General features: G+C 35.3%; 2 protein-coding genes and 1 pseudogene across 2 annotated transcripts; 2 read left to right on the top strand and 1 right to left on the bottom strand.

Annotated features, from left to right (window-relative positions):
- The first annotated feature begins 6142 nt into the window (after window positions 1-6142).
- Window positions 6143-10149, top strand: LOC126802738 (uncharacterized). Its single transcript, XM_050530421.1, has 5 exons — window positions 6143-6278; window positions 6368-7626; window positions 7759-8100; window positions 8296-8459; window positions 8514-10149. Exons 1-5 carry the CDS (start codon window positions 6143-6145, stop codon window positions 10147-10149), a joined length of 3537 nt encoding a protein of 1178 aa, XP_050386378.1.
- A 2714-nt stretch (window positions 10150-12863) lies between these two features.
- On the top strand, window positions 12864-16653 carry LOC126801806 (annexin D3). Its single transcript, XM_050529268.1, has 6 exons — window positions 12864-13018; window positions 13410-13555; window positions 14372-14605; window positions 15086-15298; window positions 15423-15512; window positions 16304-16653. The coding sequence occupies exons 1-6, from the start codon at window positions 12943-12945 to the stop codon at window positions 16505-16507; spliced, it is 963 nt and encodes a 320-aa protein (XP_050385225.1). The 5' UTR covers window positions 12864-12942; the 3' UTR covers window positions 16508-16653.
- Window positions 16654-16734: 81 nt separating this feature from the next.
- LOC126801816 (uncharacterized) lies at window positions 16735-21911 on the bottom strand (annotated as a pseudogene).
- Window positions 21912-22007: the final 96 nt, after the last annotated feature.

Raw genomic sequence — 22007 nt, 5'->3', positions numbered from 1 at the left:
GTACCTTTAAAATGCTACGTATATCTTCAACATTTTTCTATTTGTATTTGATTTTATCAACTTATATAAAAAGACATATAAGGACAAATTAATAAATATAAAAATAATGTTCTTCTATACTATATATTTCATTAGATTGTCTCTCTTTTTCTTTTCACTTTCATAATTAATGATTGAAAATATTGTTCAAAATTATTATATGCACACGTATAATCATAAGAATCTAATAATCACTTTTTTTTTCACATGAACACTACAATAGTATGGAGACATAGAGTGGTACGTTACAATTAAGATTGTATACCAATGAGTCTTATAGTTCTACACAAGTCATCTAAAATATGTTTATCAATATATTAGATGAATTTTGATATGTATAAATAAGAACCGAATTGAACTGTATTTGAGAATGAATAGATCTACAAGTAAGACATATATAATGAAGTCAAAAAAAGCGATTGTGTAATAGAACTAGGGAGTGATTAATAAAAAAATAGATTGAAATCGGGTATTTCATAATCAAATCAATATACATGTAGGCTTGTATCAAAATTCAATTGTACGAAGAGAATTGACCAATTACAAAAAATAAATTGAATAGATGATGAAGGGTATTGTGGTAAACAAGATGAGGTATATTTAGAATTTATAATAGTTGAAAAGTCAAATAGAGGTGTAAAAAGTATTAGAGGTATACATAGTTTTTTGGAGGTGTAAAAAGAACTCCTGATATTATTTTTTTCAATAAAAAAGCTTATTATTCTCAAAAAGAAAAAAAAATAAAAGTTAAAAGTCATAACATTAAGACATTACTTAAAACAAAGCTACATATAATGAGTGTCACTCCTATGCAAAACTAAAATAAAGCATATACATTGTAAAGTGTGTAACCGTACCTCATCTGATATGAGTAATAAATTAACAATACTCTTCAAACACATAGTTGTAAAGCCCTGCCGGCCCTGGGGCAAGACAGATTGGACATTAGAGCCCCAATTTTTTGGGGGCCTGTTTTTGTATGCCTTTTTTTTTTCTAAGTTAAGGATAAATAAAATTAAATTAATATGCATGAATTATGTAATATTCATTGATCATATCTATCTCTTTCTTATTATATTTTTTTTCTTCCATCAACTTAAGGCATAAAAGTCTTCTCACTTCAAGTTTTTTCTTTCTCAATCCAAGACATAGAATGTAAGATTTGTGAAATTCTTTATTTTGTATTTTCAATATTTATTTTTGGTAATTTTCTTTATATATTTTAGTTAAGATAATGTAATAAAATCATATTTTGTTAAAAATGTAGGACTTTATAGTCATTTATATGCTTAGCATAACGAATTTACTTCGTCTTTGTTTAGATTTTAGAATTGTCTATATTTCAACTTTCAACAATTAACAATTAAGTTGTTTTTGTTCTTCGAGCATTTACTTTGGGACCTTAAATTCTTTTTGCCTTGCACACAGGGCCGGTCCTGTAAAGTTGTGTATGATGTATTTCAAAAAAATGAGGTATAACGTATTTGAATTGGGTCCATTAATTTTTAGCAATTTACTGATTGTTGATCGTTTTAAAACCAAAGTATATATAAAGTAGATAGTACGTAGGGATGATTTTCGCAAACTTTTTGCATATATGTGAAAATCGCATGTGCCCATTTTAATATTTTAATTATGATCGAGTAATATTCTTCTTTGCTTTAAATTTATATTCATTCGAAGTAATCTCGAGAAGAAGATATAGAGTGAGAGATGTGAATTCCTGGACAAAGTCATAATGCTGCGGGCAAAGCATGTGAAATGATATGTAGGACGATGTCTTGTAACATATGTATATACAAAGTAAGTATGGAACATGTGTTTCTGTCCATATATTCAAGGTAAAATGCATACAAATAATTCTTAGTTGATTATCATCTTCGTTTTTCATGTGGGTGAAGATCTATCAGATATCATGATCACATTATAATTATGATACAGATTGATTGATAGTGATCGAGTGATGTGTTGGAACAGGTTTGCCTTATCTTCTTGGCATGGGTAGCAAACTGGCTAGGCTGGATTCAATTATTTTGTACTTGTTGTATCATTATATGCTGCAGCATCCGATCACCAACTCTGATATCAACCAACAACAAAAAAAACATTAGTGGTTCCATATTAAAGCTCTAGTGTCTACATGACAAAATTTTAATTTGACAGATCAAACTTTAGTATGAGGAGATACAGTAATATATAACGTCATTTATCTATCTTTAGTTATTGCGAAAACATGCAGGTTAACTGTTGGAAACAAATAGCTAGATCGACCATCAAATGATGAAATTAGTCTTAAGACTCTTAACGTATATATGAAGATTTCGATGAGGAGGAATATTGTTTTGCGCTTTTGGGGGCAATTTATTATAATGTGGTGAGGCCGGTGTATTTTAAAATTGCATAGTGTGATGATCAATGTGACTTTCTATTATATACCATCTCCTTTATCAACAACAACCAAAAATATTCTGATCAGAAATCAAGAAAGAAAAGCTCCATCTCTCAGTTGTCTGTATTCTGGAACAAGATCTCAGTCACTCACATGCTTTGATTTCATTTCTAGCGAAGCATTTCGTATTTATAAACCAAGGTCGACATGATGATTAGTAATACAACTGTGAACTTCTTTTTTTGTTACAAACGTGACCTAAAAGACTAACAGAAAAACAAAAACAGACAATTAAGTGCTAAAACAAGCACTATATCTCCTGGCTCTAGAGACAGAACCAAGATCATCAAGGTATGCTTGAGAGGCACACACAGGAGGACTGTCAAATTTCACCAGACCAATCTCATGACTAGTGCTAAACTTGGCCAAAGCATCAACAGTCATATTACACTCTCTAAAAATATGCACCAACTTCACATTGTCCATAGACGCCATCAGATTATTGCAACTTTTAAACAAAGATCCCAAAGGATGGTTGGATAGGTTGGAGTTTTGTAACAAGTGAACCAACACTGCAGAATCAATCTCAATCTCCAAATTCTTGATATTCAAGTTAATAGCAGCCTTCAAACCAAAACAGAATCAATCTCATCTTTTCTGTCTAGTTCTATGAATATAAAACCTGTGTTCATACCTGGCACCACTGTAGAGACTCCTTGAAAGATATTTCCAAGGTAACAAGCTCTAGCGGACCTAAAGCCACTATCCACTATCATAAGAAGAGTAAGGGTGTTAGCTCTTCAACTTCCAAGCTTCAATCTCAGATTTCTAAAAAGCTTTCCTTCGATAATGTGAGTTCTAATTGATAGACTTTTGGTTAGAACGTCTATAATAACCCTGTAAAACATCATCGTTAGTATAGAATAAGCAGAGATCGTTCAGTCCGGGGAATCAAATGGGACTCAAAACTTATCATGTTATTGGGGGTTTTGAGATTGATTATAAAACTACTACTGAAAATAAATCCTAAATTACTTATATACAATTGATCTACCACTCATCACATTACCAAACACGAAATCTACTCATGAACATGTAAGACACGCACAAAACAACTAAGAGGCAGCAAGTATATTTCGAATCAATCCAAGTTCATCTTAATTCTAATTCTAATTAGAGCCCGAAGCGGTTCATCTAATCGTTAAGACTACATAATTATTTAGAATCAACGAAGTGTTCAATCCTAAACATATGCTAAAAAGAGTCTAACTTTACGAAACGTATTAGTTAACCACAAAGTAGCACATAAACACATCAAGTCGAATAGGAGACATATAAACATGCATGGCGTCACTCATCATGTTTAAGCATGCAAATTTCTAGAACTATCACAGCCCTATATAAGTAGCAATAATTGAGACACGAAGCGCATAACTCGATCAAATACTACTTTGGTAGAATGAAATTGCAACCCAAGAAGAGCCATGGTTGTGGCTTCCTCAAGTATTGATTTAGATGCACAAGTTCAAGGAATTAATCAAAATAAAATCTAAATATAAATCAAAAACCCTACTGTCCCTAATCATTATACACGGCATCCATACATAAACATGAGTTTATACAATCAGAACATAAAACCAAACAAGTCTGAAATTATGTTCTTCATATATAAAACTGAAAAATACATTCAATAATCCATACATAGAAATCGTAAAACTTATAAAACCAAAGAGTAAAATACAAGCCATGGATGAATCACACTTTAGAAACCTTGAAAGATTTGGTAAGGATGATGAATTTGATTATGGAGGATGGAAGGGATGAACACGGTTTGTGGTGGTGATAGATGGTGTTATTGGGGGATTTGATTTGGATTCTAAAACTACAACTTAAAATAAAATCCTAAATTACTTATATACAATTGATCAACCATTCATCACATAAACACGAATTCTACTCAAGAAACATGTATGACACGCATAGAACAACATATAGGCAGCAAGTATTTTCGATTCTTCTTAAATTCATTTCAATTCCAATTCTAATTAGATTCCGAAACGGTTCATCTAATCGTTAAGACTTCTTAGTTATTTAGAATTAACGAAGCGTTCAATCTTAAACATATGCTAAAGAGAGTTCAACATAACGAAGCGTTCTAGTTAAACAACAAAGAAGCACATAAGCACAATAAGTCGAATTAAAAACATGTAAGCAAGCATAGCGTCACTCATCTTGATTAAACATGCAAATTCCTAGAACTATCACAACCCTAAACAAGTATCAATAATTGAAACACGAAGCACATATTCAATCAAAGAACACTTTGGTGAATTAAATCGCAACCTTAGGAGAACCATGGCCTTGGCTTCCTCAAGCATTGATTTAGATGCACAAATTCAAGGAATAACTTGAAATAAAACCTAAATCAATTTCAAAAACCTACTGTCCTAATTCATTATACACGGCATACATACAAATCTCATGAGTTTATACAATCAAAACATAAAACCAAATAAGTCTAAATTTATGCTCTTCATATATAAAACCGAAAATAACATCCAAGTAATCATACAATGAATTCGAAAATTTCAGAAAATAAAAAGAAAAATTACAAGCTATGGATGAATCACACATTAGAAACCTTCTAGGATGAAGCAAGGATGAATTCGAATTGGTGGAGGAGGAAGATGAGCACGGCTTGGTGATTATGGATGAAGGTTTTTGGCTTGAATTTTCTGGATGTATTTAGGCAGTAATTCGGCTTTGTTTGTGAGAGAATAGAGATGCCAAATATGAAGGGAGGCCATGCCTTTTATAGAGGAAGGAGGAGAGGAGGGGCTGCTAGGGTTTTGAATGGGCTGATCCATGTATGCACGGCTAGGATCTTTTCTCTTTAATTGGATCGAATGGCTGCCCCTCTTTTCCTTGTAGAACAAGCTCTTATCTCCTTATTTCTCTAGGGTTACACGGCATGGGCTGGGCTCTCCTTCTCATGGCTGATTGCTAGGCACGGCAAAGACTTCTTTCACAAGCTCAAGAATTAATCACGGATTGGACTCCTTTTCCCTTGCACGGCTTCTCTTTAAATTCCTTGAATTATCTCTTCAAATCTGAAAATAAGAAAAGAAAAACATAAGTAAGAGATAATTCTTTCGAAAATTATGTCTTAATCTAGACATTTGTTGTCTTAAAAAGACACATGTAATAGATGAGCTCAACTAGATTATGAAAGTTTCTAATTTGCAAAAAGGAAACTTACTAGAATAAGTAAGTTACTAGAACAAGAAAGTTCATTTATGAAAATTTCGTAATAAGAGTTTGAGTTCAAGTAGGACTTTCCAAAATGGTACGTTTCCTAGTCTAACAAGGATTCCTAATGCAAACAGGACTCTCAAGATATCGCCAATGCGACTAAAACAAAGAAAGATGAAGACTCCTAATCCAACTAGGTTTCCTAGTCCTATAAGGATTCCTACTCAAACTATGATTCTAGACCAATTCTTCGTTTTTAACTCGTTTAAGCACAAATACACATCCATAACCGTCCAAGACTCCTATTGTGACTCAATGACTCGATATTACAACAATAAGGGTTAAACAAAGTACAAATGGAGGTAAAAACATATTAAGAACGTAGCACAAAGTGCTCCTATCACTAATGTGCTTGGGGTTGGTTTTTCTGCTACTTTTGGTCATCGTCCGCCGAAGGAGCAGATGGTTGATCCCCTTATTTTACAGAATGAACCTACTCACATTTCTTGTGATTCCTCTGCAAAATTTGTCGAAGAGACCTTTATTGTAAATAGCATGATGACCTGTGATAAAAACCTGCCTTCTTTTGATGGAGAAGGTATGGTTGATGATTAATTTAGGCTTTTTGCCTTCTCCTTCCTTTGTTTATGATGTTTAAAGTCCTTTTTTGGAATGCTAGAGGTGCAGGAAGTGAGACTTTCAAATCTGCTGTTACATATTTAGTAAAGTTAAATTCTGTGGATATCCTTGCCATTTGTGAACCTAGAGTTCAATTTTTAAAATCTAAGACTGCTCTTCTTCAGCTAGGTTTCACTGATTTTAAAATTGCTGAAGCTAATGGTTTTTCTGGGGGTCTTTGGCTTCTGTGGAATAAAAATAAGGTTTTGGTTGATTATGTCGATCATAACTCTCAATCCATCTCTGTTAAAATCTCTCTTCTTGGTAAACCTGACTGGTTATTGACTGTTGTTTATGGTAGTCCTACTCACACTATTAGAGCCAATCTTTGGTCCTATTTTGAAGATCTTTTTGCACGTGTCAACCTTCCTAATATGCTTATTGGAGATTTCAATGAGCTTGTTGCTACTTCTGAGAAGAGTTATGGGTCTCTTTCTGGGAGATTTGGGGGTATGAGAGAGTGGATTAACAGAAGTGCTATGATTGACATGGGATTTTTTGGCTCCTGCTATACTTGGTCAAATAAAAGAGTTAAAGAAAGGCTTGATAGGGGTCTTTGTAGCTGTTCTTGGAGAAGCTCTGTTCCTGAGGCTTTTATTTCTCATCTCCCTAGAACTAGATTTGATCATTGCCCTATTCTTATGCAATTGCAATCCAATAATTATATTAATAGAAATGCAGTTCCTTTCAGGTTTCAGGCAATGTGGTTTTCACATGATTCATATGCTGAGTTTGTTGTGAACACTTGGAACTCTCTCTCGGGTCCTTTTTCCTCAAAGATCAAGAAGATGGCAGCTGCTCTCTCTAATTGGAATAAGGAGGTGTTTGGTCACTTGTTTCAGAAGAAAAAGAAGCTTCTTGCTAGAATTGGTGGGATTCAAAGAGCAAGAGATAGGTATGAGAATCCCTTTCTCATTAATCTTGAAGCTGAACTTATTCATGAGTATGAGAAAATCAGAGATCAAGAGTGCATATTTTGGAAGCAAAAATCTAGAGACAATTGGATTCAAGGGGGTGACCGAAACACCAAATATTTTCATTTAACCACTCTTGTTAGAAGACGAAAAAATAAAATTGAAGGCTTATTTGATTGCCATGGTAACTGGTTTGTTGATGCTGATTCTATGACAAAAATTGCCGTGGGCTTTTTTAGTGATCTTTTCTCCCAGCCTGATTTAGAAGATAGTAGAATAACCATTCCTTGGTTATTTTATGAGATTGAGAATGAGTCATTGCTTCAGACTGCTAAACATGTCACTCTTATTGAGGTTTAAAATGCTTTGTTTGGTATTAGTGCTTTAAAAGCCCCTGGCCATGATGGTTTTCCTGCTGCCTTCTACCAACACCATTGGCACAATTATTCTTCTGAATTGTTCAAAATTGTTAATGATACTTTTCAGTCCAGTTCCATTCTTGTCGGATTGAATCACACCATTCTTGCTCTAATCCCAAAGACTGATGGTCCTCAACATATGGTCAATTTCAGACCAATAAGCTTATGTACTACTGTCTACAAGATCATTTCCAAAATCATTGTGGCAAGAATCAGACCTCTTATGCAGGATTTAATCAGTCCAAATCAGGTCAGCTATGTGCCAAGGAGACAAATTTCAGATAATATTATGATTGCTCATGAGGTTCTCTTCAAGTTCAAGAAATCTTCTGGTAAACTTGGTTTCTTTGCTTGGAAAGTTAATCTATCGAAGGCTTATGATAGATTGAATTGGAATTTCATTGAGATGGTGCTTCATGAAGCTCACTTTCCTAAATCTTTGATCAAGCTGATTATATAATGTGTTACCTCTACTAGCTTCCAGATTTCTTTTAATGGTGAATTAACCGAATCTTTTAAAGCTCAAAGAGGTATTCGACAAGGTGATCCTCTCTCACCCTACATTTTTGTCATTTGCATGGAGAAATTATCTCATTTGATTCAGTCTGTAGTTGATTATCATAAGTGGAAACCTGTTTCTGCTTCTCAATCTGGGCCAAAGATTTCACACTTATTCTTTGTTGATGATCTCATGTTGTTTGCTGAGGCCACTCCATTCCAAGCCTTCATTTTGAAAAAATATCTGGATACTTTATGTGCTCTCTCTAGGTAAACGGTAAGCTATGAAAAGTCTATGATTTATTGTTCTCCTAACACTTGTAGGAACATTGCTTATACCATCAGTAAGACATGTGGTTCTCCTATTACTGAAGACCTTGGAAAATACTTGGGAATGCCTTTAATTCACTCTAGAACCAACAAATTCACCTATATTGGGATTGTGGATAAGGTTCAAAATAGGCTTTCAAGTTGGAAAAGTAAAGTGGTTACTATGGCAGGTAGATTGACCTTGGTCCAATCGGTCACTTTTGACATTCCTTTTTATGCAATGCAAACTGCAAAGCTGCCTATTAGTCTTTGTGAAAAAATTGATAAGTTGAACAGAGATTTTATATGGGGTGATATTGAAAACAAAAGGAGAGTGCACTTGATGAATTGGGACACTATTTGCAGGCCCAAGCAGCTTGGTGGATTAGGAATTAAAAAAACTGCAGAAATGAATCAAGCTATACTTGCTAAAATTGGTTGGAGATTGTTTTTGAAAGATAGTGGTCTGTGGGCCAATATGTTCTCTTCTAAATATCTTGTTCATGGTAGTTTGTTTGAAAGTGACTATAAACCTCCTTCTAACCGTTCTAGTTCGTGGAGGAGTGTCATGGCTGGAGCTATTCTGATCAATAAGAATCTTAAATGGCGTATTAGTAATGGCAAATGCATCAAATTTTGGTATGACTTTTGGCTTTTTTCTCAAGGGTTGAGAAAGTTTTCTATTTCTGATGCTGTTGTCAATGATTATACTTGTATTAGTGATTTTTGGGATGATGAGGGATGGAGCTTCTCTCTCCTTAGTGTTGCTTTGCCTACTGATATTGTGGGTTTAATCATGAATGTCCCTGCTGCGTTTGATGATTCCATTCCTGACTCTAGAATCTGGGGCTCTACTTCTAATGGTACTTTTTCTGTCAAGTCTGCTTATAATTCTTTATTTGACTTGACTGAACCTGTGAACCCTCAATGGAAAACTATTTGGTCTCTCAGTATTCCTCCTAAATTGAAAACTTTCTTTTGGACTGTGTTGCATAAAAAGCTTCTTACTAATGTTCAGAGAGCTACTAGGGGCTTCACTCATGATAAAACATGTCCCATTTGTCATTCTGGTGATGAAACTTTGCTTCATCTCTTAAGGGATTGTCCTAGAGCTATGTTGATTTGGAAATCCTTTTTAAAACCTGGTAACTTGTTGAACTCTTTCACCTTGGACTGGAATGGATGGATTTATGCTCAACTGCACTGCCACTCTTTGGTTAGAGATAATATTCAGTGGTGTATTCTCTTTATTTTTATTTGCTGGTTCATATGGAAGTGGAGAAATAAGCAAATTTTTGAGAGCAATTTTGTTATGCCTATCTGTTTTGAGAAGATCATCTGGGAGTATGCAATTGAATGGAAAAATGCTCAAAATAGAGCTAGCTCTAGTTCTATGTTCAGCTATACTATGCTATCTTGGAAAATGCCCCCTGAAAATTTTTTCAAGCTCAACACTGATGGCACTAGAGCTACAGTCTCAGGCAAAATTGGTGCAGGTGGGGTAATTAGAGACCATTTGGGAATTTGGATCACTGGATTTCAAGTGAATTTGGGAATTGGTGAGATTCTTGATACAACTGTGAACTTATTCAATCTGGGAATAATACGTTCCCCATTTTCTTTATCTTTAGAATTACACTGTTTAAAATAATCATGCATGCAACATGTGGTTAGTTATATTCTAAAAGGTGTATATTTTCATGATAAAAATTAGGGAAAAATCCACACATTATTGCGTCAAGAACAATCATTCAGAATGAACGATAATTTTTTTTACAAAAGAATAAAGAAATTATTATTTGCTTCATTCCCTCATGTGGAAATTATTTTTTCTTGGTAAAGAAGTACTTAGCTCACTAGTTGAATTAAACTCTTGTTTTTCCATCTTGAGGTGTGGTGCAGTGGCGGATCCTAGATGGTTGTTTAGGGAATGCTTGAAGTTCTAGACTTAAAAAGAACGAAAAAAAAAGAGAATCTTGACGGTCAGAGAAATATTTATTTATCAAAACTAAAATGGATACACCTAATTAGGGGAAACATAATAAGTCTAACCACTCAAATGCATATAATGGAAAAATGTTAAACTAACTAAATTTAACTCTACGAGTCGATAGTTCCTCAAACTCTTTTATAACTTCTTCATTTTCTATAGATTCAGCATATTCTTTCCCAATATGAAAGACCATACAATCGTCAGTAATTTTTCTAGACGTTGCATTGGTCCTATTTTGACGCTTATGTATTGCAACTGATATTATATGATCTTAATCTAATAACCTATAATCATTCAAAAACAAACCTATATTAAACAACTACAAACATACATAACCAAACAATTCGATCAATAGAATGGTTCAGCACAAAAGTCACATAACAATTAAAAAATCTATATTTATATTCCATCAATTCATATATCAACAAACAATTAATTAAGTTCATTAGATGAAGAAATCATAATAAATTAATGATTAGCTCCAAGCATATGTAACCAATGAAGTGGAATTAGTGGATGAAAAACAAACACATAAATCCCAAATGGCGAAATCCCAAATTCGATCCAGTGCTCCTTGGAGACTGGAGACCGCACATAACTGGTTGGTGGAGTGTAGAGCTCAAACCTAAGGTCCAAATACTATCAATCACTCTAATTTAGGAATTAGGGGTTTAGTTTTTGGGGTCAGGGCTTTCATTTTGGGGAAGAAGAAGAGGAAAGAAGACGAAGAGAAATAAGACGAAGAGAAATAAAATATTGTCGTATGTGAGATTGGAGCAGTGGCTTAGTCAGAAATACCATCTAGAATATATATATCAAATAATGACCATGCAAAACAAGAAAAAAAAATGTGTAGAAAAATGAAGTGTATAAATCAAGCAAATTATATATGGATTATGGGATTTATGGGGCAAAATTGTTATTGATTATTAAATAAATGCTGACATGTTGTAAAAAAATTACACAAGCGATGCACTTTACAGATGAATGGACCTTAACTTCCTTTCATTTTCAATATTTTAAGTGAGGAGAGTCATTTCTTGGCCTTATATATAATATATGTATGTAATTTACCATAATAATCAACCAATGGATGCCTAGCTATAGAAATTGAGATGGGTCAATTGACCATTCTCGCCCTACCCTCCCTACGCCTATGGATTAGAGGGGTGTAGGTGAGGGGATTTGGTGGGTGTGGATGAAGGAAATTAGTACTAGTAATTTGTTTTCTAAATAGCTAGGGGATACTTGAGCATCCCCTCTTATGTATAAGGATCCGCCCCTGGTGTGGTGTACGTGCCTCTTGAATCACAGAGAGATGAGAGATCGATTCTGCTACTTGGAAAATATTGACATAAACATTTGGCAAGATATAATGTTATCAAACACACGATAAACTATATAATATGTCAATATTCTTAACTTATAAACTGCACCAAGTAATGTTAAGACTTATTATGGCAGTCCCTTGATCGGCTGGTTACTTGGCATGAAATATCACCAAGTAACCAGCCGATCAAGGGACTGCCATACGAGCACATTAATAATTAGAACATTTTTTTATTTAATTCGGCAGATGGAATCAGATTTGCCTCGATCATATGTTTGTCAGAGAACTCGATCCTTGATTAGTTTAGTCGATTTGGTAGGCATGGCTTGGCTGCATGTCATGGCCGTGTCCCGTGTCATTCATGTACGTAGTTGCCTTCCCATTTCATATCAATCTTATTAATTTGTTCAAGTATAAAAATATATCTAGGGTCATGCTAGCTATAATGAAAAAGAGAAAAGTTCTAAAGTTTTTGCATAGCTTGACATGACGATTTTGGTGATAAAAATGTTATTAATTAGTCGGTTAGACGTACCACCCCACTCAATATTTTTCACTCTAGATTGAGGCTTTGTCATTCATATCTTGATTTTAGTAGTCAATGTTTTCAGCTTATGATGAAACTTAATTCTTCTAGTCATTTCTTTTGTAACCGCTCTCATTACTTGCCTTTATTTCCAAATAAGTTAATGCGCTCAAAACTGATGCTTAATTTCATGAATTGTAACGAAGTTCAAATGCTATCGCCATATGAGGTACCGTCTTCAGCTATGAGTAACAGAAGGAAAAAAAAAACAAACAAACTTTCAAAAAAGGGTCAGTGTGTCGGCATCACAATAAAATAAGAGGCCAGATTTGTATTTCTGCAGACACCAAGGACTTGAGCAATGAGGTAGAAATAGAAAAACAAATTGAAAAGAAGGGGTACAAAATAAAATACGAGCAAGTGAGGGGGTAAAGTTTGTGAATTTGAAAAGATGGTGATTTACAAAAGTTTGACTGGAGCGAAGTTTGAGGGTGACAAAAATTAAGGAGGGAGAAAACTGACTGCCACTCTCTTGATTACATCACCCTCGCCATTCTTGTCCCCCTTGCATTTTCAGAGGAGAAACACCTTCCAAATGGCCAGTCTCAGAGTACCGGAGACTGTTCCTTCTCCGGAACAAGACTGTGAGAGACTCCACAAAGCCTTTGCAGGTCCTTCTTCTTCTGATCGTAATGATTGTGTCTTTAGTTTTTTCATGCAATGTCTGTTAATGGGTGAACTCATTGAATTTTTTAGCTTTCTGGGTTTTGGTCTAAGAGTTCCAGTATTGTCTTTATGAATTTCAATCTGCCTTGGTTTGGTTTTCTCATATTGCATGGGTTTATATATGCTTATCGTCATATTTCTTATCTGATTTTCATATTGCAAAATACGGGATGGGGCTGAATCACATATGATACTTTCTTACTGTCTCTGAATTCTGACATTTTATCTTGAAATTATGTTCATGAATCAATGGTGTTTTATTGATTTTGCTAGCTTCTGCCCTCCTGTTTTCTTCTTTCAAATTTAAGTGTTTGTGGTTATGACTTATGAGCGTAGGATTTGGAACGGATGAGGAAGCTGTGATATGGGTACTGGGACATAGGAATGCAAATCAAAGGAGAGAAATTATAGACACTTATCAAGAGCTTTACAATAAGTCCCTCATTGATGATCTCCGTTCTGAACTCTCAGGAGATTTCAGGGTAATTTTCTACAACTCATTACGCTCACAATTGCTTATAATTCATAAGAGGGGATGAAGAACTCCAAACTTTCTATGTCATTTTGGTGCAGTTGTTATCTTATCATGTGAAATAATTGCTTATGCTAAATCTCTTGCATAAGCATCGAGATTTTTTTTTTCCATCTTATATATTATAATGAATTCAAGCATCAAGAGGTTTCATTCTCTACCTTACTACAGCTTTGCTGAAATTGGTCAGAACTTTGTCACATGTTCGACCAGCATTGTTGATTGCTCACGAAATAATTGCATGGCTGACAGTCTCAGTATAGATAAAATTCAGAGTTAAAGTTCTAAATTATTGTTATCCTTCATCACCTTTGTGTTGTTCGATCAGTCAAACTATAGACTACATCGACATGTTCCCATTCCATTAGTTCCAGTGATGCATTTTTTTTTTGAATAATACAGGTAATGCTACAGACCCTTGCACGGTTTACTTCGATCATATCACTATCATCAGTAGCCTTGAATTATAAAATGAAAGAAATGTTTCAGAACCCTAGAAGTACTGAAGGAGTGGATGGTATTATCCATTCACTAAAATGAGTTTGGGTCCAAAATTTTAATATATTATGACAACATGCATTCTTCTATGGAATGCATAGAATTTTAAAGATGAAATTGGGTAAAGGCTAAACAAGGTTTTGAACTTTCCCACGTTTACAAAATGAAAACAATTAGATCTCACTATCTCCAGTGGAAACTGATATGCATGAAAGTGGTACTTATTTCATGTTATATATGTAACAACAGAAGTAATGATGTGTAACAGGATGCAGTAATTTTGTGGACATATGATCCCCCTGAAAGGGATGCTAAACTGGCAAGAGATGCTCTGAAGAAGAAGAAGAAGACGAAAGGCATAGAACACCTGAAAGTGCTAGTTGAGATAGCATGTGCATCATCTTCTCACCACTTGATGGCAGTGAGGCAGGTCTATGGTTCACTTTTTGAATGCTCACTTGAGGAGGACATTGCATCCAATCTTTCCCTCCCCCTTAGAAAGGTGAAAGCATGTTGACTAGCTAGAAAATATTAGATTCATATACTCAGAATCATGCACGAATCACTCCCATGTCATTTGCTAAAACCTATGGTGTCTGTTCCTGCTTGGCAGTTGACACCCAAGTAATTACTAGAGCTAACAAAAATGGCATGAAAGTGGTTCTTTGTGGTCTGAGGAACTCCCATTATGGGATTCCTAAAGTCATGATTCTTTTGCGAGCTAGTTAGAGAAAAGTATTTTAACCAATAATTAATGAAATTAAAGGGAGTGTTTATCCTTGGAAGGTATTCAAGGTAAGGAAAATAATGGAAAGTTTGGTCTTGGCATAAATCAAATGCACTTCTATTACCACTTTTCAACTCCATATATAAGTTTCCGTCTTTCACTAGAACCATATAATTGGGGATTTATACTGCTCATCTCTTGCGCAATTATATTGTTGCATTATACGTACTGACTCGTAATGCGGGTTGCCAACAGCTTCTAGTGGGTTTAGTGAGCTCATACAGGTATGACAAACAGCTAGTCGATTCAGGCGTTGCCAGTTCAGAGGCACTGAAGCTACATGAAGCCATCAAGACAAAGCAATTAGATCACAATCACGTTGTTTCCATACTCAGCACAAGGAATATATTTCAGCTCAGAGAAACCTTTGAGTGTTACAAGCAAAACTATGGATCTCCCATTCAACAGGTATTGGCCCTGGTATTCTATAGTTCATAATTATATGATTTTTATTTTGGTATTTTTTAATATTTTTTTCAATGGGGGAAAAGGACTATAACAAAACACTAGAGTTCCTATGTTTTGCTGACAGGACATTAAAAGTTGTGGTGATGGTGATTCGGAATCTCTCTTGACCTTGGTTATCACTTGCATAGATACACCAGAGAAACATTTTGCACAGGTAATATCATTCCCTATGAGCCGATATTTTATATTGTTTATTTTTGTTAATTTGACATAGCTTCAAAGTTGAAACTGGAGTGGCCTTTATAAGACCCAAGAAACAAAAGGTAGTGGTTTGGTTGGACTAATGGCCTGTTTATTATGTAGATATACGTGTATATTGAAATCATACTTATTAATTTGATCAAAATAATGGAATTATCTGTAACTGATTTCTGATCTTCTCCCTCACTCCTTTTCTTTTCTGTGGTAACCTTTCAATGTAATTGGCTATAGCTGTAATGTGGAACAATGTTGCTTGCTCTTTTTTGCTTTGTGTAAAGAATAAATGAGATTCATTGTTCTTTGGAATAGTTCTAGTTTTACAACCTAGCCCATGCATTGGTGAAATGCATATAATCCAGTTCAGTTTTCAATGTTTTAACATTAGGAATTTGGATTGGATGGAAATGAATAGTGATTCTATGAAAAGGATGGGAAAAGGGATGACGTGGATCAGTTTCTTTAAGAATTATTGGTGGTAAGACAATGGGCAGTGTAGGGGAACAAGTCTGTGGCCATTTTGTTCTCCAGTATATTCAACCTCAATTCGAATAGACTTTGAATTTCCTTTAGATTGTTGCATATTTTCCCCTTTGTCCATCAGGTTTAAAACCTGTGTAGGGAAGAATATTGTTTCGTATTCCATATTGTGGTCCAGCAATAACGTAGCAGATATGTAGAGAATTTATGTGTCATTTTTAGCAAATGGTCTGATATGAGTTTCCTTGTTACTTGAACATTTACCAGGTTATCAAGGATTCTGTTGTTGGGCTCGGGACGGATGAGGATTCTTTGAATAGAGCCATTGTGAGCCGAGCTGAGATTGACATGATCAAAATCAGAGAGGAGTACTCCACACTGTCCAAAAATAGCCTTGAAGATGATGTTAAAGATGACACATCAGGAGACTACAGAGACTTTTTACTTACCCTGCTGGGAGCAAGATTCTGATTAATTCTTCCCATAAGCGCCCTTTTCATCTCTGTTGAATTTGAGAATGCTGATGGTACATGATTACATTAGAGTACCTAAACTGGTGATTTGCTTGTGACCTTGTTTGCCATACGTAGATAATTTTGAATTGCTTTTATACTGTTTCTGCTTTTTCCTTTTTCTTTTCGGGTAGATTGAGGGCATAAGGAAACCCAGTAGCTTAATTTGAGGTGGGTCTTATGCGTAGTCTAATAGATATTGTATGAAACAAAGAGAAATTCGTATATAGCTTCAAAAATAATGGAAGCTAAGCCTTCACAAGTAGCAGTAATCACTGTGCTAGTTTCTTTCACTTCTATAAGTGCTTGGCTAGGATCACTTACAAGCACGGCATAAGCAGCAACTTCTGATTCAGAACCACTACTCGCCTTATGGAGAGTACTCTTGATGCCCCTGCTTGACAACACTGTCAAAAGCCCTCTCTAAATCAGGATTACCCCAGTGTACCACTGGTCTGATCTCTGAGGACTCCTGCACATTGCCCGAGATCAACCGTAGTTTGCCATACTCTCTGAAAAGCTCTCCCTTCAACCTTGCCATACTATGATACTAATACTCCCCTTTTTTAAGTTTCTCCAATCAAAACCGAAAGTCAAGTCTGTTGCAATCTCCAGTGTTGACTTGTCCTCCTTCCTGCTTGGTTTACATAATGTTTCATTAGGGCGGTACCGAAAGATTGAGGATGCAGTTGATTTTAAGGATAATCAGCTTCAAATTCTTGGAGAACTATTTGAGGAGAAAATGAAGGACTCATTATTTTGTCAAAATTGTATACATCATTTGACTAAAAAGAAAAAAGAAGATTCTTATAATTCAAAGAAAAGCACATCAAGAGAAGGAAAAAGGAACTACCAGGAGAACTTTTGGTTGCAATATGTTCAGCGGTGGTTGAACTTTCTGGAACCTATAGCAAGGAGATAAAGGTTCCAATAGGGTTCAGAAGTGGAAAACACAAGTTTCAAATCTATAAAAAAACATGTAAGAAATAAAAAGATGGCAATGGATGTGCCTTCTGCGAGGGCAACGACAGATAAATACCACCAAATCCAAGGTACCAATTTTCAAAATGCAAACAGCTCTCACAAATACCACAAATTTGGCGCTGGAAGGACTCCAAAAGGTACGTGTTAATAATTTAATATCCAAATTATTTTAACTCCATTAACATTTGAAATAATGAAGAGTACTTCTTGGCACTGAGAAGTACTCTTCATTAACATTTGAAATACAGAAGTCTACTATCTAGGAATGTCAGAAATTATATATGAAACAAATTTATTGAAGTGAAAAGCTTAAGCAGAAATTCCAAGTGTTTATATCATACATCTATCTAAGTTATATTGGTTTTATGGAAAACTTTACCAAAGCCACCTGAATTATTGACCGAGTTACATTTTGGAGTTTGAACCTTAGATTTTAGGATCGAAGGCCCTATGAGGGCATATTCAGATATTCAAGACGAGAGACAAGAAAGAAATGCAAACACGGAAAACAAGGGAAGAGATGGAAAACAATGCTACAAATGAGAATCATTATGCATGACACAACTTATATAGTTTAACCATAAATTTTTAGAGTTGGATGGGTGAAACCGTTACAATTCAAAACGTTAAGAGTCACAAAACTATGAAAGGCTGAAACTTTTTTGTTTATGCTTTAAAGAAAAAAAAAGGTCAGTAGTTCAGGGAGCATTGCTCTTGTTTTTAGTATAACATAGGTCATGCCCCAGAATAGGGAAGTGATATGAAAATAATAACAAGGCATATTATATAGAAAGAATATACTTATTGCGATTATGAGTCCTAAGCTAAAAATCCATAAAGTTTCAGTGCTGGGAAATTGTAATTATGTACTGCCAGTGGAACGTGAACCATAGCAAAAACACACACACATATATATATATATCGACTCCATAACAGAAAATCATTGTGAGGACATAAACATGTCCAACAGTTTTCCCAACCAAGTATTCATAAAAAAAACAGCATTAACTATGTGGTGCAACATTAAGTACCTGTATAAGGGCATCCAACTACCCAGATCTCCTCCATATTTTCCTAAAGCTACATCTCCTAAGGAAGATGGGAAGATGGTAGAAGCTTAAGCTCTTCCCACTTAATCCACTGAGGAAAAGACAATCTTGAGGACCCAAAAGCTGTCTGATTTCCACGTGCATTGAACAAGATCCTCCATCATAAGCTGTCCAAGTTTCGCTGTGGCTTCGGTCACATATAACCTATGTTGCACGGACACGGACATGGATACGGCGACACGACACGGCGCGACACGGCAAATCTCAAAAACTCCTATTTCGACACAGCTCCGACACGGCAAATAAAAAATATTTATAAATAAATTAACAATACTATTATAAAGTTGTAAAATCTATCAATTGTATAACAATGTTTAAAAAAATAACATCAAATAGTTAAACAATACAAGTGACAAAGTGCATAGTTTAACATCATACTACAGAGGTTTCATAATCTAGTTAAATTAAATTTATCAAAAAGTCATAAAAATGCATCGATAGCTTAAATTTTTTTTTATAGTTTCAGGGTCCACTAAAGCCTTCAGCAAAAGGAAATTTAATCATGTCAAATGAAAATCTAACTCCCTTGTAATAAGCTTGGCCCCAGAAATCTAATTAACCAAAATGATAATATTCTAAATAAGATTCTTCCAAGATTAGTAAGTCATGGTCTCATGACATGTGAATCAAAGTATTTTCTTTTCAACATATTACCAACAACAACAACAAAAAACTCTTCTCCAAAAGAAACCTTTTCCTCCTCAAGACCCTACTTGTTTAAAATTCAATTGAGTATACTAATTCATCTAATTAAAATGATTAAATCCAAGATCCACATAGTTGACACTATCTAATCAAGAATCTCAACTAGTAGATGATCAAACAGAAAAGCAATATCGAATCGGAAACCAATAAATTCCATAAAACAAGAACATCGATCATAATTCCTTATAAACTTTAAACATCGGTCAAATCAAGATCAAAAACACAAGCTAGAAATCAACCTTTGGAATCGGAAGACGATCCACATTTGGAAGCCACAGTCGTCTTCCTCTTCTTCTTCAAGCAAACACCAACTCTCCTCCCACTCTTCTTCTTCTTCAGCTCCTCCTCCACCGCCGACGCCTCTTTCTTCTTCAGTTCAGATCAAACATTGAGCTATCAAACACTACCCAACTACCTATTAAAATCATATCAACAGTTCAACACCCATTCAATGATCAACCAGATCAAACGTAAACCAATTTTAATCTAAACTTTAAAAAAAATTGAATTACCTATTTACCTTACGGAGAGGCCAAGAGGGAGATCTAGAGGCTAGAGCTGTTGGGCATTGGCAGAGGGAGAGGGAAAGGGAGAAGTTGCTGCCGTGACCAGAAGAGGAGTCGCCGACCAGAGACAGAAGCTTCCACTGCTCCGTTGCCAACCAGAGACAGAAGCTTCGTTGCCGAGTGCCGACCAGAAGAGAAGTCACAAGGAGAGGGAGAAGTTGTTGCAGTGTTGCCGTGACTACCCCACCGCCGTGACCAGAAAAAGAGTCACGGACCACGACCAGAGACACGTCTCCGTTGCCGACCAGAAGAGGAGTCGGCAAGTCGCAAGGAGGGAGGAGAGGAACGGCGAGACGCGACTTGGGTTCGATTTTAGGTTTTTATGTTTTTTTTAATTGTTAGATAATGACGTGGCGTGTCGTCAACGTATCGAAAAGTCAACATTCTACGATACGCCACGTGGCGTGTCCCATACGGCGAAAAGGCGTATCGGGTCGTATCGGCGCGTCGGGACGTGTCGGATACAGCGACAAGCCTCTAACTGACGTATCGGTGCAACATAGCATATAACTGAGCATTTTACAAAAAAAAAAAAATTAAGAAAATCAAATTAAAATCCTTGAAAGATGCTAGATTTGAAGTTATGAACTAGGTCACTAGAACACCAAATAAAGAGTACAACACTGTCTTATAATGTTTATAAATGTCGCACCATACCTTGGCAAAGAAACCCTTTATTTGAGTAAGAAATGGTAACCCTAGCATACCCATTGGACTTGTTATCAATACCACATCAATAAAGGAGTTGTTCCATAGGTGCAAGTTCCTGACAGTTTTGTACCAGGGCTCTGCATATATTAAATCATCAGCTTCAAGAGGCCTTTCGACTTTTTGTCTCTTATGAACCAAGGGTTCTTCCAAATCTAAAGAACCACTATGGTTTGAGCATCTGGGATTCTCTTTCTCTACGGAACTAGCTTTTGAAGCAGAAGGAATAGGTGAGAAGATTGAAAGAGCAGAAAGGTCTAATGGGCAATCCAATATAACCCTAAAACCACCTATATCAAGTATGTGACAGGGTGGGAAATGGTAACCACCACCTGTGCTCAAACATGTCTGCAAAATAGATACACACAATATCATAACAAAATAAAAGCAATCCAATGGAAAACATGTTACACACACATACGGAAGATTTGTGCTGGTTTGGATGAATATTGAGAAAGAAACTAACAAACTTCGTAGTCATCTAGAAAACACAGTGTCCGAGTTTGGTAAGCGGGACAGTATTCTACATAGTACTGCAGAGTCTGCAATTAACTGAATTCTCTTCTATTAGACATTGATTAAGCGTCCTGTGTTTGACGTCCTGTGTTTGACACCACGCCACATAAAGATGTTAATGAACTGTTAAAGAAATTGATATACAAAGTAAACAACTGCTAATACACAATCAGAAATTGCATAGCCGATCTTCATCTAATATCAAACCTATGTCTGATTCCGATGCTTTCGCTAGAGAAACAGTCAAATCAAAATTCATTGCTCTTTCTTTTTTTCTTTTTTTTTAAATGTAGACTTGAATAGCAATTCCAACATAGTAAACATTTTCGAATCAGGATCAAAACTTTACATGAAACCTATCCCAGAAATCCCTAATACAAACAAAAACCTTGAAACATTTTAGAACCTAACCCTCTTGAAGATTAAAATACCTAGGTAAAACCCAAAATCAGCCACATTTAAAGTCCTACTTTAATTAAGTTATAGTCTTACTTCAATTTCTTTAACAGTTACATAAGGGAACTGAATTCATTAAGGGAAAACCAAATAGAGAGAAATGGACAAGGAACCCAGTAAAAGCACAGTAGTATTATAGGCATCAAAACAGTAATTCCACTTTTCACCAGGATGAAGAACTTAATAAACCCGGATAAGCCCAAAAATAAAACCCAATTTAAACCCAATATGAATCTCAAAATAACAAAACTGAACGTGAATTTAAACAGGTACTTACAATATAGATTGATCAGAGACTGAGCTGATAATAGAAGAAGAGATTAAAGGAGAGAGTTTGAAGGCGCGGAAGAGCTTTATAATGATATTATTAATTATCCAAAGTTCCCAATATTGTCCTTTCATTTGTTTGATATTT

The sequence above is a fragment of the Argentina anserina genome, chromosome 7, assembly GCF_933775445.1.
Source record: "Argentina anserina chromosome 7, drPotAnse1.1, whole genome shotgun sequence".
NCBI lineage: Eukaryota > Viridiplantae > Streptophyta > Magnoliopsida > Rosales > Rosaceae > Argentina > Argentina anserina.
This window is presented reverse-complemented; position numbering and strand designations above follow the sequence as displayed.

What these genes read in the sequence shown, in the direction of transcription:
- LOC126802738 (XM_050530421.1), top strand. Translation starts at nt 6,143, where the DNA reads ATGGTTGATCCCCTTATTTTACAGAATGAACCTACTCACATTTCTTGT. An exon ending in AACATGTCACTCTTATTGAG is followed by an intron (nt 7,627 to 7,758) that starts GTTTAAAATGCT and finishes GATACTTTTCAG; the next exon opens with TCCAGTTCCATTCTTGTCGG. An exon ending in ATTGGAATTTCATTGAGATG is followed by an intron (nt 8,101 to 8,295) that starts GTGCTTCATGAA and finishes CATTTGATTCAG; the next exon opens with TCTGTAGTTGATTATCATAA.
- LOC126801806 (XM_050529268.1), top strand. Translation starts at nt 12,943, where the DNA reads ATGGCCAGTCTCAGAGTACCGGAGACTGTTCCTTCTCCGGAACAAGAC. An exon ending in ACTCCACAAAGCCTTTGCAG is followed by an intron (nt 13,019 to 13,409) that starts GTCCTTCTTCTT and finishes TTATGAGCGTAG; the next exon opens with GATTTGGAACGGATGAGGAA. An exon ending in TTTCCCTCCCCCTTAGAAAG is followed by an intron (nt 14,606 to 15,085) that starts GTGAAAGCATGT and finishes GGTTGCCAACAG; the next exon opens with CTTCTAGTGGGTTTAGTGAG.